General features: G+C 48.3%; 1 protein-coding gene and 1 long non-coding RNA gene across 3 annotated transcripts; both read left to right on the forward strand.

The window, feature by feature from the left end:
- The first annotated feature begins 52 nt into the window (after positions 1-52).
- Positions 53-4529, forward strand: LOC138921599 (uncharacterized). Its single transcript, XR_011434294.1, has 2 exons — positions 53-167; positions 836-4529. It is a non-coding gene; the product is annotated as an uncharacterized lncRNA (long non-coding RNA).
- A 3683-nt stretch (positions 4530-8212) lies between these two features.
- POLR3D (RNA polymerase III subunit D) lies at positions 8213-13599 on the forward strand. 2 transcript variants are annotated; one of them, XM_023636129.2, is made up of 9 exons: positions 8213-8371; positions 8586-8755; positions 9970-10013; positions 10628-10779; positions 10938-11062; positions 11244-11412; positions 11783-12048; positions 12501-12653; positions 12820-13599. In XM_023636129.2, the coding sequence occupies exons 2-9, from the start codon at positions 8591-8593 to the stop codon at positions 12940-12942; spliced, it is 1197 nt and encodes a 398-aa protein (XP_023491897.1). In that variant the 5' UTR covers positions 8213-8371; positions 8586-8590; the 3' UTR covers positions 12943-13599. The 2 variants fall into 2 exon arrangements, 1 of the variants encoding a protein (XP_023491897.1); XR_011434297.1 differs by having other exon boundaries at positions 8223-8371; positions 11674-12048.
- Positions 13600-15672: the final 2073 nt, after the last annotated feature.

Raw genomic sequence — 15672 nt, forward strand, 5'->3', positions numbered from 1 at the left:
GAGCTGCTGCTGCTGCCCCCGGAGAGGCGACGTTCTCAGCGCAAGGAGAGAGGCAAGAGCGAAATCAAAGCGGTGAGGAGGAGAGAGAGGCAGAGAAGGCAAGAAACGACGAGAGAGCCAGACCGAATCTGGCTCCACCAATGGGATCAGCGGCTGCCCAGCGTCAGGTGACAAGAAGCAAGCTTGGTCCCTGCTTGCCTGGGCTGGTGGGAGGGAGAAAGGGCAGAGGGTCTCCCAGGGACTCCACAATGTCCTCAGAGACAGCAGCTGCCACCTTTCCCTCGTTCTTCCAGGACAAGCAGCCCTCAGAAGAAGTCCCTCCAACACACCCGTACTTGGAAATCCCTCACTTGAGTGCAGCCCCCAAACTTTAGGATGTCGGGAGAGGGGTGGGGCTTAGCCCAGGGGCTGGGGAGCCCGAAGCAAGGATTCTGACTGGGGGAAGGAGAGAGGGGCCGTGAGGGGAAGGGCCCAGATGGGGTATGGGAGCTGGTGGGGGAGGGGAGGGTCTGTCTTCAGTCTGGATTCTCTCCTCGGGGCCTTGTGCTGATCCTTGGCCCTGTTTTCTTACCAACTCTATCAAGAGATATCAGACCTGCAGCCCCAGGGAAGCCTGCTCATCTAGGAAGAACCCCTGGCTGCTTAGGTGTCTCCAGAGAAAGGGGCAAGAGAGAGAGGCTGTAGGGCCATGAAGGGTGTACAGAGGCAAGAAAGCGGGGCTGGGAAGGACATACAGAGCTTGGAGTGTTCACATCCCGGACAAACATCTGGTTCAGAGGAGCCAAGCCCTGAACACTTCACCCAGGGTGAGTGTTATCTGCTCTCTTATCCATAGGAGGCTTCCTACCACAAAGACATGAGGACCCCGTGGACTCCATGGTGAAGAACACTCAAGGAAATCTGAATCATGCAGCAACAGTAGCAAAGAGTGTGAGCAGTGTGGAAAAGCATGGGCTTTGCAGCCAGACAGATATGGTTAAAATTCTTGCTCTATTACTGTCTAGACAGGTGACCTTGGCCAAGTTACTCGACCTCTCAGAACTTCAGGTCCATCTGTCAAATGGGATAATAACGCAGGTTTATTGTCATCATTGAATGAGAAATTATGTAAATCACTAAGCTCTGGGCCTGGTACACAAGTGCCCACTCACCCATCAGAGCTATTACTGCCATCATTATTGACAGTGTCTGCCTGCAAGGAGCGCACCCTCTTCTAGGGGAGAAAAGGTGGACATTTAGAGACGCAGTTAGAGAACAAAGAGTGTACAGCTAAATAGCAAGGTTCGGATAAGAATTCAGAGAAGGAGGGGTCAGGACCAGCTCCAGAGCACAGGTGGAACGCAGCCAAGAGGAGACCGTGGGAGCAGAAGTGTGGTGGGGGCAGGGCAGACTTAGCCCGGGGACAGAGGACAGACCACACAGGCCCTGGCGAGCCCCTCAGAGAGAAACAGAAGGCATGAGATGAGGACAAGGGACAGTCACTAAGAGGGACTCAGGGGCTGCAGACATTGGAGCAAAGGTTAGAGGAGGCGACAGTGGACAGAAAGACAACAGTTCACAGAAAGCAAAGACAAGCAGAAGCCAATCCTCCCCTCACTGGGTGTGGAGAACCCAAGCAAGTTTGGTCAGATCTTGAACGAGAGAATGAGGCGCGGCGTGTTACACTGAGGCAGGATTAAGCACTCCTTTGGCCAAACATAAGCAGATCCCACCCTTCACACACCTACACTGAGATGTTGAAATTCCGAAGACAGGCAAAACATAATCTCATAGTTATGACCAGTGCCAGACATCTGGACCAAAGCCTGTCCCCACCACCACACTGAGGGGTGGCGTGAGGAAAAGTCAGGTTGTCTGCCACTCAGCTCCCCTCTCTGTAAAAAGAAAACTAGTCCCAGAACACTCTGCCTCTACCTTCTCAGGCTGGCCCATGGAGACCACATGAGATCACGTCCCAAGCAGTGAACAACATCCCCTGAATGCACTTTCGTGGAGCCACGTGCGAGCGTCAGAGAAGGCAGAAATCCTCCCTGGCCTCTGCCTCTTCTCCCCTCAGACAGATCACATGAGAAAACACATGGTGAGAAGAAAGCACAACGTGCCAAACAGAACTAACTCCATGTGAAACCAAACCGCCGCCAAGATGCACTTCTGCTGCATTTTTATTTTTAATGACTTCTATTACACAAGCAATACATGCTCATTGTAGAAAGATGAGAAGAGTTAATTTGAAAATTTAAGAGAGAATTAAAATCGCTTGTATCCCCACCATTCAGAAATAGGCAGATGGGATGCATGTACACTTTAACAAAAATAGAAAGAAAGTATAAATACTGTTTATAACCTACTTTTTTCAATTACCAGCACCTTTTCTGCTCCTTACACAGTCTTTCTACAGTATTGCGTTAAATTGCCGTATCCGTTCTATTGTCAGGTCATACACCCTTTTTTTGGGAGCCAATCCCCTACTCGTCTATGATTATTTTACTTTTTCTCCATTCTAAACAATACTGCAATAAACATTCTTACAGCAAAATCTCTTCCCACACCTTAATTATATTTCCAATAAAATATCAAAGGGTATGGACCTTATCTGGATACTGATTTAAACAAACTGTTAAAAAAAGAATTCCATGTTGGAATGTGGAATCCATATTCAATTGGAAAATGTGAATACTAACTGGATGTTTGACAACACTTAGGCATTATTAGTTCTGATAATGATATTTTATGGTTATTCTTTTAAAAGAATATCCTTCAGAGGTAGACATGATAATATTTATGGATGAATGACATGATATCTGTGATTTTCTTCAAAATCATCTGGGGGTGAGTGGGTGGGGGGATCAAGGAAACAACGTTGACAGTGGATAATTGTTGGAGCTGGTGCTTGGAGATTCAGTAAGCCATTCTCTCCACTTTCATGCATGCTTGGAAGTTTCCATATTAAACATTATGTCCAAGCTGTGATTACAATATTAACGAAAGCAGTTATTAAGCTCCAAGACACAGTGCAAGGCGTGCAATTTTCACAACAATTTTGAGAGATGGCTCCATCAACCCCATCTTAAGAAGGTGGATGGATGGAACTGAGACGTAGTTCATAAGAAGGAAAACTAGATTCAAATTCAGGTCTGAGTACAAAGGCTGGATTCTTCACAGTAGAAGGACACAGAGAGAATACAGTTTGAGGTAACAGAGAATCAGGCTGTAAGTGAAAACCATCTCCAGTCTTAATGTCGCTTATGTACTTTATAAACTCGAAATGTTGACGTGTTTCCCTGTGGTTGACCCATGTGGCGATCTCATGGGTTAATGAATGCATACACATCCAGAGGGCCCACGAAAGCATTCACTCACATGTGCTGACAATGACAGGAGGGGCAACGACTGTTCATCAGAACTGCATGGATTTCTCGGCGTTTATTTATCTTTTTGAAATTATGTTTAGACCTGCTATAACCTTCACCCGTCACCTATTTTGAACTTACTAAAGAGCATTACAGTGATTCTAAAAATTGGACACATTTTTGAGTATTCACTCAACTAAAGAATATAGTAAGTTTTTTGGCTTTATTTTTTTTACTTAAATATTTAACAATTAAAATTGTTAAAATTAAAAGACATGGGAAAATGCTGAATTATATTTAAGGACTCTGAAAAACTATGGGAGATACACTAAGGAAATGTTGGAGGGGCAAAAGAAACTCCAAGGGAAGAAGACTGAGAACAATGAAGAAAGAATCACAAGTGAAATGAGAAGTGGACTAACGTGATGGAAGCCTCGTGCTGGAGCGGTCACTAAGTCATACCTGCAGTGGAAGAGCATTATGTAGGAACAGTGGAATACCATGGCGCACTGCATGGCAAAACCCTGGGGAGAAGACTCAGACCTGGTGAATCCACAAACTGCTGCCGTGCTAGGAAGGCTTCCCTCCACTCACTCAGCGTTTGCCACACTTCACTCTATTATTAAGAGAGTTGCCTGCAGAAGAACCTATGGAGAAGACATATGAAAATACAACGCAAAGGATAAAAACGCTGACTGAAGGGAGGAGGGAGCCATGAAAATCATGTGGGGGAAGAGCATTCCAGGTAGCTGGTACAGAGGCCCTGAAGCGGGAGCATGCCAGATTGTTCCAGAAACAGCAAGGGGACCAGTGCAGCTGGAGTAGAGTGAGTGAGGGCAACACGGTAGGCTGAGGACCGAGAGTGGGTGAGTGGAGGGAGAGATTATGCAGGGCTGCATAGGCCACTCTGAAGCCTCTGGTTTTTGCTCTGAAAGGGGAAGCCACTGGCAGGTTAAAGCAGGGGCATGATGTGGTGTGAAATATGTTAATTATGCTATGTTGAGACTAGACTGAGGGGCCCAGGGGGAAGCAGGGAGGCGAGTTAGGCTATTATAATATTCACAGCAAAGAATGATGGTGGCCTGGACCACCTGGGATGTGAGTGAAGGCGGTGAGGAGTGGTAAGGTTCTGGATATATCTGGAAGAGCTGACACGTTAGACATACTGCGTGAGAAAAAGAGAGGAGTCAAGAATAACTTTTGACTTGAACAACTGAAAATTTTTGACTTGAACAACTAGAGGGATGGAGTTGTCATTCACTGAGATGGGGAATACTTTGGAGGAGTAGTTTGAGGAGGAAGATTGAAAGTCTGGATGTGGACCTAGGTTTGAGATGCCTAGAAGACATCCAAGCAGAAGTGTGGGATAAGCAGAGATATACACATGTGGAGTTCAGAGAGATCCAGACTGAGACAAGCACTGAGGAGTCATCAGCACACAGCACATGGTTTGAAACCAAGAAACTGGACCATTGCCAAGAGAGTAGGTATAAAGGAAAAAGGGAAGAGTTCCGAGGACTGAATCTTAGATCTCTCCACTGTTTAGAGGCCAAGGAGATGAGGAAGAACAAGCAAATAAATGATCTGTAAAATGATGCAAACAAATTAGGATAAATTACTGGTAGAGAACATGTACTAGCTTGAACTTGGATAGCATTCTCATACAGCACATTCCATTTATTCTACTGATACATATTCAAAACAGTTCCTTATTCATTTAGTATTGCCAACGCCCATCAAGAATTCACAGGAACGGGCTTTTGGCAGAATCTATTTATACCTTCCGCAACCTACATTTAGACCCAAAAAACTATATTTGTTCTTAAGAGTTTGATTAATAGTTTCACTAAATTATCAGAAAATAATGAGACTATTGTCTTTACTATGAAATATGTAAAAATAAAATGCAGTAAAATGTAATTAATAACAAATTAAGATCTGCTAGCACCACAGATGTGATTACATGGGGTTCAGCTAGCAATGATTTACAAGTTTCTTTTGAGGCTAGATAAAAGAATGAACACTCTTCAGGAGAAAATGAAGAGGGAGGTATTAGAGCAAATAAAGAAAGAAAGGTGCCGAAAGTATCTTACCCTAGTTAGAGGCAAAGATGGAGAATACCCTTAAAGGGAAATTATAATTTAATTGTTGTTAGGAAGCAAGCCCCAAAATATTAAAGGTGGAAGGCTTGATTTAAGCCTTTTCTCTTCTCATCCTTTTGGGGTAAAAAATGCTGTGGAAACCCAGTAAGCATTGCAGGAAGGAAATTGGGTAAATAAATTATAGTGCAAGATAACAATGTGGAGTACTATTTAGCCACTAACAATCATAATTTAGAAGCATACCTAATAACTCAGAAAAATGTTTATAAGTATATTGTTAAGAGAAAAAAGTATCATATAACCATACGTAAAACATGTCAATTTTCAAAAATCCACATACATAGAAAAACAACTTCAAGTATATAGAACAGTTGATGGGATATATAATGGATGATTTTCCTTTTCTTCTGGATGCTTTTTAAAATCTTCCAGATTTTCTATAACGGATAACTATCTTGTAAAAAACAAGACAAAACAAAAACCTAGGAGCTGCTAAAGGCTGGTAGACCTCAATGCGCACAGAATGAAATCAAAGCAATTTCATTTAGTGCCCCGGTCAGAAGCTAAGGGCTGCTCTGTGTAGCCCTGTAAGGGACAGGAAGGATTTTTCTTTGGTTAGGCTTGGTTACCATAAAACCAGCATGGAGAAAAGAAGTCGAAAAAAGTCTGGGTAGAAACCAACATAACGAATTATTAATATATTACTAAGTTGGCAAAAACGTTAAAATTTTAAGAGCCAATACTCAAAAGCATGTGGCAAAATATTATACACACATACACTTCTTATCTACTACGTCCATTCGTATCTACTTGTGGTGATGCATGTTTGCACATCCCTTTCTGAAAGCAACTTACCAATATGGATGAAGAACCAGAAAAATGTATGTTCAGAATGGTACAGCCACCGTGCAAAACAGTTTGGCAGTTTCTTATAAAACTAAGCAGACAACTACCATTCGAACCAACAATTGCACTTGTGAGCATTTATCCCAGAGAAATGAAAACTTATGTTTACACAAAAACCTGTACATGTATGTTCACAGCAGCCTCATTCGTAACAGCCCCAAACTGGAAACAACCTAGTTGTCATTCAAAGGGTGAATGATTAAACAAACCATGGATATTTAGCAATAAAAGGAACGAACTAGTGATACACACAACAACTTGGATCATCTCCAGGAAATTATGCTGAGCGAAAAAGCAGTCCCAAGAAGTCATGTACTGTATGATTCCATTTTCGAGTGATTTCCACTTTTTTTTTAAAGATCTTATTTTTCCTTTTTCTCCCCAAAGCCCCTCAGCACACAGTTGTATATCTGCAGTTGTGGGTCCTTCCATTTGTGGTATGCGGGATGCCACCTCAGCATGGCGTGAAGAGCGGTGCCAAGCCCATGGCCAGGATCCAAACCGGAGAAACCCTGGGCCGCCAAGCTGCAGCTTAACCACTCGCCACGAGGCCGGCCCCTGATTTCCACTTTTGAAATAGGAAAGTATCGAAACGCAGAACAGATTAGTGGTTGCCAAGGGTGAGTGGGAGGGAGGGAGGTGTGGCTATAAAAGGCCATCAAGAGGGATCCTTGTAGTGATGGAAATGTCTTGTTTTTTGACTGTATCAATGTCAATATTCTGGTTGTGATATTGCACCAGAGTTTTGCAATGTTACTATTGGGAGAAACTGAGTAAAGGGTACTTATGATCTCTGCATTATTTCTTACAACTGCGTGTGTATCCATAATTATCTCAAAATAAAAAATTTACTTAAAAAAATGTACTTCTTTTGGCCAGTTGTCACAAATCTCGAAGTCTGTCCTAAGAATATAACCCAAAAGAAGAAAAACGTTAAATGCACCAGATGTTCACTACAACGGAGAAAGAAACCACCTCAGTGTCATGACGTAGCCACTCTAGAATTACGCAGCCGTTTGATGCAGCAACAAAGAAATGTTATTTGAAAAGAGAGGATTCAAAATTGTGGTACAGTATGACAGCTCTGTGAAGGGGACTGGAATATACCACAAAAGTTTTAGTTGTAGTATTCTACGTGGAATTCTAGCAGAAATGTTTTCCTTCCCTCAAGCTTTCCGTAACGTTGTCACATGGTTTGGAGTGTGGGGAGAACAAGAGAAAAGAACATTTTTTATGTTAAGTTACAAAGGTCAGAGTCACAATAAAAGTTCTCTAAATTCGTCTCCCAGGAGAGCAAACTTCGTTTTTCGGGTTCCAGGCTCGGAACAGGAGCGCACACCAAGCGCCGCTGCCAGGAGCCCAGGGCGGTCCCCCTGGGCCCCGGTGGGTCCGCGGCAGCTGCTCCCGCGCTGCGCCCACAGCCCACCCCAGGTCGCCCCCAGCAGCCCAGGGAAGAGACCCCGAGCGCGGGCGCCGCCGCGCCCGGAGGGGCAGTGACCACTCCAAGGTCACCACAGAGGCCGCCGCCGCGGCCCGCCCGCCCTGGGGCCCCCGAATGAGGCCGGGTCTTGCTCTCCGCCCCCGCCCCAAGCCCCGCTCGGAGCCGCGCCCCCACCGCTGCCAGAGCCCCCGCCGCAGAGAAGCCCCGCACTGCGCCGGGGGCCGCAAAGGCCGCGGACCCCGAGCTGGGCGCCGGCGCCGGGCCAAGACGCGCGAGCACGGCACCGCGGCGGAACCCAGACAGCGCCCGCTTCCTTTTTCGCCCTCTCAACCCAGCTTTTCCCGACTCCGGGAAGAACCGGGAAGAGAAGGCGGAGGGCCGCGCGGCGCCGCCGGATAAATACTGTGGCCGGCCCCGCCCCCCGACCTCACTTCCGCCCCGCGGCAAGATGGCGGCGCCCGAGCCCTGCCACGCAGACTTCCGCCTGGCGCCGGGGCCGAGGGCCGGCTGCGGGCCGCGTGGGAGGTGAAGTCGGGGCGCGCGTGGTGCGGGCCGCAGCCCGGGTGCGCTGGGTGAGTCCCTGCCCCTTTCTGGCCGGGGGCCTGGGGAGAGCGAGCCGAGCGTCTGGCCGGCGCGGTCCGAAAAGTCTCGCCACGTGGGAGGGGAGGAGCTGGGACGCTGCTGGAGGGACGCGCTGACGGGGGCTGGAGGCCACGTGGGTGCGGTTCCGCCCAGGGTCCGCGTGGCCGTCCCCTCGAGTGACTCCGTGGCCCCTTTCTCTCCCAGGGAACATGTCGGAAGGAAACGCCGCGGGCGAGCCCAGCGCTCCGGGAGGGCCCCGACCTCTCCTCTCGGGGGCCCGGGGGCTCATCGGACGGCGGCCGGCGCCTCCCCTCACGCCGGGCCGCCTTCCCTCCATCCGCTCCAGGGACCTCACCCTCGGGGGAGTCAAGAAGGTACCCGACGGCACCTTTCAAAAGAAACCAAACTACCTTGAGTTTCAGGCTCCCGGGTTGCAATAACGTTCACGGAGGGCCTGCCGTGTGCCAGGCGTGGTGTTGGGCCTCACGAATCTCGTCCCCAGATTCCGCCTACAAAATCTGGGAGCCTGACCTACCTTTAAGTTCAGATGCTGGGTGCAAGCTGTTGACGTGGTTCTCAGATGGCTGAAGGGCAGAGAATCCTAATTAGTTCAAAAGCAACTTGAGCAGTGTTTATTTTTGTGTGTGTGTTTTGCATACCTTTTTTTTTTTTTTAAAGATTTTATTTTTTTCCTTTTTCTCCCCAAAGCCCCCCAGTACATAGTTGTGTAGTCTTCGTTGTGGGTCCTTCTAGTTGTGGCATGTGGGACGCTGCCTCAGCGTGGTTTGATGAGCAGTGCCATGTCCGCGCCCAGGATTCGAACCAACGAAACACTGGGCCGCCTGCAGCGGAGCGCGCGAACTTAACCACTCGGCCACGGGGCCAGCCCCATGTGTTTTGCATACCTTTAAGAAACCCGTGAAAGCCACGCAGGCAGAAACTTTATCTGCCATCTTAGAGAGTTCTGAATTCGCTACGGATCCCAGTGTGCAAACCACTGATCTGGAGTGCAGTGAATTCTGGGCATGGCCTTAGAGGCTCTGCATCCTCTCCCGTTACGTTGATGACTGTAGATGTCAAGGGTGGCCCTGACAGGGGGCGGGGATGACAGAAACATCAATCAGCCAGTTTTTAAAGACTTCACTTCGCGTTGGGGAATTCTGGTTGCGGTCTGGTGTATCTGTGAGTGCTGGCAGATGTCTTCCCTCCTAGACCCTTGCGGCTAGAGCTCTTTTCTTGTGATACTGGCTGGTCTCCATAGCAGTTTGAAAACGGGGTGGGATTAGATAAATTCCTTTGCCTTTACAAGTCCTGAGGGCTCTCCTTTTTAGAGGGCAGAAGCTGAGCTGTTAGTTTAAATGGGTCTTGGTGCCCCTTTCTTCCGTGTGTAACTCCATTGCCAGCATGACATGACCTTCCTCCTTGTCAAGTACATGTCTGTCTGTAAATCTTTGGCAACAGTGTGGAATGTGCAGAAGAGAGTCGTGGTGGTCTTGGTCCACAGAAGATGCCTTTGGGAATCTTTGTTTTCCTCTGTAGTTTGGGATGAGAACTTACCAAATCAGTGATTCCTGTATTTTACTTTCAGAAAACCTTCACCCCAAACATCATCAGTCGGAAGATCAAGGAAGAGTAAGTAGCTAGGTCTTCTGAATACTTGCACCTTATTTACTTGCTCTGAGTTTGGGCCTTTGGGGAAATAACTAGGTATGTGGCTCAGAAATTTAAATTTGTGTATTTAGTTCTTTTCATTAGTGATTTTCAACCCTGGCCCCCAGATAATTCTAATGGGCAAACTATAAAAAAATACCAATGCCTGGGACTCCATCCCTAGAAACTGTGATTTAACTTATTTGCAGCGAAACCAAGTGATTATCTTTTACATCCAGGGTTGAGAGTCACTAGACTAAAATGTATCAAGTTTTCCCTCAAGTTTTTTTGCGTTACAGCCTTCCTGCTTTCAGGCAATACAAAAAAACCCACATTTGGGGGCAGTCTCTGTAATTCAATTTTGAGTTATAGTTCTAATATATACTCTCAAACAGGAAGGTAAAGTAAAGCAAACCGAAAGGATTCCACCCCATCAAGGAAGTGGAAAGGTGCTAGACTTAGGATGGGGTCTGCTTCTCATGACGTCGTTATTGGCTCATAAACTTGCCCCTGGAGTGGAGGGGTGTGAGAGAGTAAGACCTGTTCTCTGAGGCAGGGCAAGTGAGTGTTTTCCCTTGATCCAATCTCTTTTCCAGGCCCAAGGAAGAAGTAACCATCAAGAAGGAGAAGCGTGAAAGGGATAGAGACCGACAGCGAGAGGGTCATGGGCGGGGCCGGGGTCGCCCAGAAGTGATCCAGTCCCACTCCATCTTTGAGCAGGGCCCAGCTGAAATGATGAAGAAAAAGGGTACAAAGCTGTCCGGGCTGCGGGAGGAAGGAATCAGTGGACTTCAGTTCAGACTGTCCAGAGAAGGGCAAGGGCAGTGAGGTCCCCCTGCTCGCAGCTCAGTTTTCCTTGCTGTTGGCCTCTTCCTTTCCCCTAGTGAACTGGGTGATTTCCCACAGGGAACTGGGATAAGACAGTGGATGTCTCGGACATTGGGCCCTCTCACATCATCAACATCAAAAAAGAGAAGAGGGAGACAGATGAAGAAACAAAACAGATCTTGCGCATGCTGGAGAAGGATGATGTAGGTACCAGCAGCCGGCGGGGAAGGGGCTTCCGGGGAGCCAGGGTCGGGGGCAGGAGAGCTCTCATGTCCTGGAAGCCTGGTAAGCAGCAGGAAGCTGCGGTTAGAAAGGGCGAGGGGGGGCTGCAGTCCAGGTGTGTGTGTGCTGGTTCGGCTCTGTGACCCATTGACTCTTTGGCAGTTCATCGATGACCCTGGGCTGAGGAATGACACTCGAAACATGCCTGTGCAGCTGCCGCTGGCTCACTCAGGGTGGCTTTTTAAAGAAGAGAGTGAAGAACCGGATGTTAAGCCTTCGTTGGCTGGCCCCAAGGAGGAGGACATGGAGGTGGATGTGCCTGTTGTGAAAGGTACTGTCTGTCGGTTCACGTCCCGTCTCCTTTTCTATGGCTGCCCCTCAGCAATCACCCCAGGAATGAGCCTCCCGGACTCTGCTCATAAGCTGCTCCTCTGCCATTGCAGCTGTAAAATACATGACCTGCACAGAGATGCTAAATTCTCACTCTCAGGGTTTGTGCTGGTGTGGGTCGGTGGGCCCGCCCTCAGATACCCCTTTTTAGATAAGTCATGCAACTCCTGGATCCCTCTTCATAACTGGTGTTTTCCTGCAGCTTCCTGGCTGAGTGACAGTGGAGCAGATGGGGACGAAGGGATGGGTACAGTGAAATGGTATGAAGGGTGGCCACTTGATAGCCCCTCCATTTGTATTACCTCGGGCAGTGAAAGAGGAGCCACGAGACGAGGAGGAGGAGGCCAAGGTGAAGGCTCCTCCCAGAGCAGCCAGGAAGACCCCAGGCCTCCCGAAGGATGTCTCTGTGGCAGAGCTACTCAGGGAGCTGAGCCTCGCCCAGGAGGAAGAGCTGCTCTTCCTCCAGCTGCCGGACACGCTCCCTGGCCAGCCACCTACTCAGGACATCAAGCCTATCAAGACAGAGGTGCAGAGCGAGGATGGACAGATGGTGGTTATAAAGCAGGAGAAAGACCGGGTATGCTCAGGTTTGAGTCCTGTGAAAATTGGGGGTGGGCCAGGGAGGGAAGCACCAATCTAGGGGGGAACACAAATGTGTGCCACCCAAGCTGGAACGCGAAAATAATGTGCGTTTGTTCTTGCTGCCCACAGGAGTTTGGGCTTTGTACTTCAACCCGATTATACGTGTGGTTCTTTTCACAGTGAAGTATTTTGAACACGGACAAGCAAGAGAACATAAACGCTCACGTACCATCACTCAGCTCCAGCACTTACCAGTATTTTGTGCATTTGTTTATTTTTTTGCTGAGAGTTTTGTTTTAACTGATGGCAGGCAGCCCTAGGAAAGGCCCTCTTTGGGAAGCTCATTCTACCCTCTGCTGCTGCTGCCTGCCTTTGGGAAAGGGCTCGTTCATGAAGGGTGGAGGAAACGGCTCCCTACCAGTTTCTGCCTGCTGATTCTCTTTACAGGAAGCCAGGCTGGCGGAGAATGCTTGTACCCTGGCTGACCTGACAGAGGGCCAGGTTGGCAAGTTGCTCATCCGCAGGTCGGGGAAGGTGCAGCTCCTCCTGGGCAAGGTGACTCTGGATGTGACCGTGGGGACCGCCTGCTCTTTCCTGCAGGTGAGAGCCCGGAGGGCCAGGCAGAGGCTCTCTCTGAGGCGGAGGAGTATCGAGGAATCAGTGCCACGTGCGGGAGAAGGGTTCTTGGGATTATCACATTGGAATCACGGGGCTGAGTGACAGGCTGTATGCTTTGGTTCTCATCGCTGTCTCTGTCAATTGGCAGGAGCTGGTGTCTGTGGGCCTTGGAGACAGTAGGACGGGTGAAATGACAGTCCTGGGACATGTAAAGCACAAACTTGTGTGTTCCCCCGATTTTGAATCCCTCTTGGATCACAAACACCGGTAAAATGAGCAGATGGAGGATGATGGTGACTGTGCCCACGGCTGCTGCCTTCTCCAGACGTTGTGTTCTCAAATCTGCGCGACCCAGAAGGGGCCCGTTTAGCCCACCCACTCGAGCCTTTGGCAGCCGTTGTCCCAGTTTTCCCCACCGGGCCCACGTGGCTCCCTCCCACAACAGTGGTGAACGGCACAGTGACCTTCTCACAGCATGGATACTGCACATCCCTGGCTGCTGGGGGACTTGTCCCTTCTATTTATTTTTATATTTATGTCTTCTCTCTTCAACTGCCTGCCTCCTCCCCAGGTAGAGAGAGGAGGGTCTGTGGAAAAGTACAGGCTCCTTTTCTTGGTGACTGTTTTGGTTCTCAGGATAGGAGGTGTGTGGACTGTCGCTGCTGCTTTTGCTCCCGTCTTCCTCCCAAGATGCAGTGTCGGAGAGAGAGCAGGGAATTTTTGAGTCCAGCTCCATCAGTTACTAGTTGTATGACCTTGGACAAACTACCTAACCTTTCTGAGCCTCGTATTCCTCATCTGACAAAAATGAGGATAATACCTACCTCACAGGGTTGGTGTGAGGATTAAGTGGAATATCGTAGATGAAAACTCCTTGCACAAGGCCAGACATGCACAGTAGGCGCTCAATAAATGTTAGTTTCCCTTCCCTTTGCTTGAGTCTATTTTCAGTCAAAATAGAGATTTCAAGAATCTCTCAGAAGTGAGTAGAGATGCTTTGTCCCTGCCTTCTTACTCCACGTGCCGCCCCCTCCAGGCCCGATGCTCTGAGGGTGCCGATCCAGGCTCTTCTGTGCCCTTTTTCTCCTGAGCACTCCTAGTCAAGTGCTTCCTGTTCCTCGCTGGGAGGCACTAGCTGTAGGTTGAGACTCCTCCCAGCAGCCTACAGGTGCCTTTGGTGACGTGGTGGTCCCAGGACTCAGCCCCCACCCTCACCCCTACAATAAATAGCTGTGTCCTCCTAGCTTCCGTTCAAACACTTCTCAGCAGAAACCTGTGAGCGCCAGAATTATCAACCACACTAAGGCAAATACTGCTGAAAACCAGCCCTTGGTATGATTGAAATTAGAGATTTGTTGAATGATGGCATCTTTGGCACTTGACAGATGACCTCCCACTTCAAATCTCTGAATTTGAGAGGCACTCCTTTCCTGTTGTAGCACCCTCACGGTCACCCTCTCTGCTTGGATCCCAGTCCCAACTGGCCACACGCGAGTTTTGCTTCATTGGTCTGTGATCTTCCTTTCACCGGGTGGTCACGCTCTTGATCCTCTCAACTTGTAGTCCCTGGTGGAGCAGCTTCTCTTCCCTCGCCTCATGTCCACAGGGCTGGGTTTTTCCCTGGTTCAGCGTGGGGAGACATCTTCGAGGCTAGTATGGAAAGCCTCCTGCAGTAATGCATGTGGGTGTCAGATGCCAGTGTCACAGAGTCCTTTGCTGTGAGCTGAGCAGGCTTCCTCTGGAACAGGGCTGAACCGCACAGGCTCACTAAGAACTGCCTCCTGGCTTGTAGTGGTCCCGGAGGTTTTGGATGGATATGCCTGCCTTTAGTCTCACCTCTCTCCCTCAAGCCTCTTTTTTATTCATCACAGCTGGGGCTTTTCCTACACTGAGCCCCTCAAGCTGCCTAGCTAGCAGTATGAGGGGGCATTGACTATTTAGTGACCACATTGCCCCTTGTGTAGCTAAGAGCTCCCGTGAGCTCTGGATCTCTCCTCCTTGTGGAGGTCTGGAGCAGAAAGGCTTCCTGGGAGACACGCACTGCCAAGTGCTGATGGTCTGAGGCTGAGCTTTGATGAGCAACTGCATTTTCTTGGGGCTTCAGTGCTTTCCTCTCCGTTTAAATAGCTAATGCACTGCGGGGGGATCTCCATTGTAATCCTCTCTTTCTCTTCTGTTTCTTTGGTTCAAAAACGCTTCTGCTTTTCTGGGCTAACTCAGTTCCTGCCTTGTTAGATGTTTGGTATTTTGCAGTTTACTTTTTTGACTCTTCTAAGTAAGCTTTAAGTTCACCGTTTCACCATTTCAAGTATCTTCGGGTTTGAATGTTAGGACCCTGGGTCAAAGTCCCATGACCTGTCTCTCTATCCCTGATACACAGGTCAGATGTCATCTGTAAAAGTGGAAAAAAGACGAGGCAAGTCTGCTTTTTGGGCCGAGCCTCTGAAGCATACATTTCTACAACAAATAAATGCAAATAATGGGAGTAAAAAGATCAAAGCCAAATTCATATAGGAGTGCAAATGGATGCAAATTTATTACTATCTGCATCTGTGTGTACGCACTTTGTTAAGATTCTGAAAGAGAGAACTAGAGCCTTGTTCTCCTTTTAACTGTAGTGTGGGCTTTAGTCAGGACTGGGTGTGGATCTAACTCCACCAGGAACTTTGGGGAAAATTACTTACCCTCCCTAAGCTTGGTTTTATTTGCTATAAAAATGAGAGAATAGCTTTTTAATAGGATTGCTTTTAAATTAGAATGGACATAAAGCATTTATTTGGTGCCAGACACAAAGTGCTTCTATCAGGATGTGATCAGCACAAGCAGTAGGAAACTAGACTGACAGTGATGTGAGCAATAAGATGTTTAATTATCCCACATAACGAGAAGTCTGGAGATAGATGGTTCCAGAGTTGGGTGGCAGCCAAAATGTCATCAAGATTTTCTTGGATCCATTTGTTCTGTCCTCTTCATTGTTGCAAATTGGCTGCTATAGCTCAGC

Source organism: Equus caballus, chromosome 2, assembly GCF_041296265.1.
Source record: "Equus caballus isolate H_3958 breed thoroughbred chromosome 2, TB-T2T, whole genome shotgun sequence".
NCBI lineage: Eukaryota > Metazoa > Chordata > Mammalia > Perissodactyla > Equidae > Equus > Equus caballus.